The following is a 2,118-nucleotide window of genomic DNA, read 5'->3' on the forward strand; positions in this document are numbered from 1 at the left end:
GGGGGTCGGACTTGATCTGCTCAGGTCCCTTCCAACCCTATTAACTATTAAACTATGACTTGAGGGGGGACATGACCTCTGCATACGTGTTGCTGCCCATGACTGATTAATATTCAATTGACTGGTGAAGTATTGTAATGCTACGATGATGTCATCTACCAATACACAAAAGTGAGAGAACTTTCTACCAAGCAAAATGACAGATTCAGGGAGGCTATAAAATTTCTTTCAAACAAGGGTGTTTTTACTAACCTCACACTGAATCTGTCAGACACTTGGAGAACTACCATTGTCTGCAAGCACTCTCAGTAGAACATTAGAAACTCCAGTCCAAAAAAAGGGGATTTTGACTCATTTCTCAAGTAAGCATTTACTTGAGACCAAATAAATGTCAATATCTGAAAGAATGAAAAAAAAGAAAAAAGACAGAGGTACCATAAACATTACTAGATGAAAACTAGGTGTGAAATAAGATTTCCTGACTTGAAGTAGCAATGCTGGACCCTATGTACAGAGGATGAAGTTGAAAGTTCCTTTGGCTCTGCACAGAAAATAATTTTTATAACCAGGTTATTGATTTATTTGCAGGATGGAAACTATCATAACTGCATAGAAATGCACAAGTTATAAGTAGTTAAAAACTGCTCAATTAGAAGCAACAGCATAAGGATACATTCTGCCATAGATTTGATAGTCTGATCCTTCACAGTGGCCGAATTGGGGTAACACATGTGGAACTCTTTGCGTAGATCATAAAATGAATAAAAGTAGTCAGACAGCAGGAAGTTCTACAGAGAAAGGAGAAAGAAGGAACATAAGTTGGCACTATGAACACTACGTTCAAATCCATTAAAAGCCAAGGCTTGTCCAGGCTGAACAAGGATCTTCCTGGCCATATTTCATGAATATTTTGTTATTTTCTAAATGACATGTTTGCTTTTTCTTTCTGCAGTTACACAGCAGTATGTCATAGGCTTGGGAAAGAGAGCCATACATAGTTCCCTTATAACCAGCCTCTATTTTATGAAAGAAACAATTCAGAAAGGTTTTGCAATCACAGAGATAAGCAAACCAATTGCAGTAGAACCCAGATTTTTTCCAGGATTGGGGTCCTAACCTCACATGAAGATGAGTGCAAATTAGTCAGGGTATACCAAGTAAACATCATAGGCTGAAATACAAAATTGTTCTAGTACCTAGAACACTAAGCACTATTGGAGCATCTTGCTTCCTAAAATAGGATTACATTACTCCTCCTTGTTATGGTCTTAACGAGGTTGTTTCTTTGGCCAAATCTGATCGATCCCCTACCTTTTTGGATGCTTCTGGGTGGAGAACCTGTCGAATGAGTAACTGGCCATCAGTACAGAGAGCATAAGAGCTTCTTCCTAGTAACTTCAGATCACTGGATACCAGCTGGCTAAACTAAAAGAGATAAAATTCCATTGTATTAGTCCAAGGTCCTCTATTTCTGGCCCACAGGCCAAATATGGTCCAAGTAGCCATGATATCTGTCCTGCAACCCCCACGAGTCAGAAAAAATTGGCAGTTGGGAAGCAGGGGAAGTTCCACGCAGCTGGGTCCAGCCCTGCCTGGGCTATTGCAGCACAGTGGGATCAGAGTTGGGCCCACTCACTGCATGTCCAGATCAGGCTACGCTGCTCCCCACCCTCTCCATGTATCCAGATAGGGGCCACTCCAGCCTCCCCACCACCCCAGGCATCTGGATCAGGGCTGGGCTTCTCCCCACCCTCCCCCCTGCATGTGCAGGCTGGAGCCGCTCCCCCTGCCCCTCCACCTCCTCAAGCATCCAGATTGGGACTGCTCCATCCTGCCTTGCACAGCACATCCAAACTGAGGCCAGCCCATACCCCCAGTACCCCATGCATTCAGTCTGGGACCAGACTTCCACCCTTCCCTGGGTGGATGGGGATGCCAGGGAAATATGTGGGGTGGGTGCAGACACTTTATGGGAGGGTGACGAGCAGGGTTCTTGTGAGGGGTTTTCTGGGGGAGGCATCTGGAGTGGACTCCGGGGTGAGACAACGGTGTCCGCTGTTGCTGGGACTCTTTGTTTGTGCCACTGAGCCTCTGGTGCAGCGGATCAGGGGGAACAGG

At 45.0% G+C, this 2,118-nt stretch overlaps 1 protein-coding gene across 5 annotated transcripts in view; it reads right to left on the minus strand.

Annotated features, from left to right (window-relative positions):
* Positions 1-2,118, minus strand: part of ESRP2 (epithelial splicing regulatory protein 2) — an 83,084-nt gene that overhangs the window by 42,239 nt on the left and 38,727 nt on the right. For all 5 annotated transcript variants that reach the window (XM_019505746.1, XM_019505745.1, XM_019505748.1 and 2 more), the window contains exons 4-5: positions 1,312-1,425; positions 674-788 (exon numbers count right to left, since the gene is read on the minus strand). In XM_019505746.1, coding sequence (XP_019361291.1) covers positions 674-788; positions 1,312-1,425 — 229 coding nt within the window. The remainder of the gene's footprint in view (positions 1-673; positions 789-1,311; positions 1,426-2,118) is intronic.

This window comes from Gavialis gangeticus, unplaced genomic scaffold, assembly GCF_001723915.1.
Source record: "Gavialis gangeticus isolate Ggan-Ray unplaced genomic scaffold, GavGan_comp1, whole genome shotgun sequence".
NCBI classification, from domain to species: domain Eukaryota; kingdom Metazoa; phylum Chordata; order Crocodylia; family Gavialidae; genus Gavialis; species Gavialis gangeticus.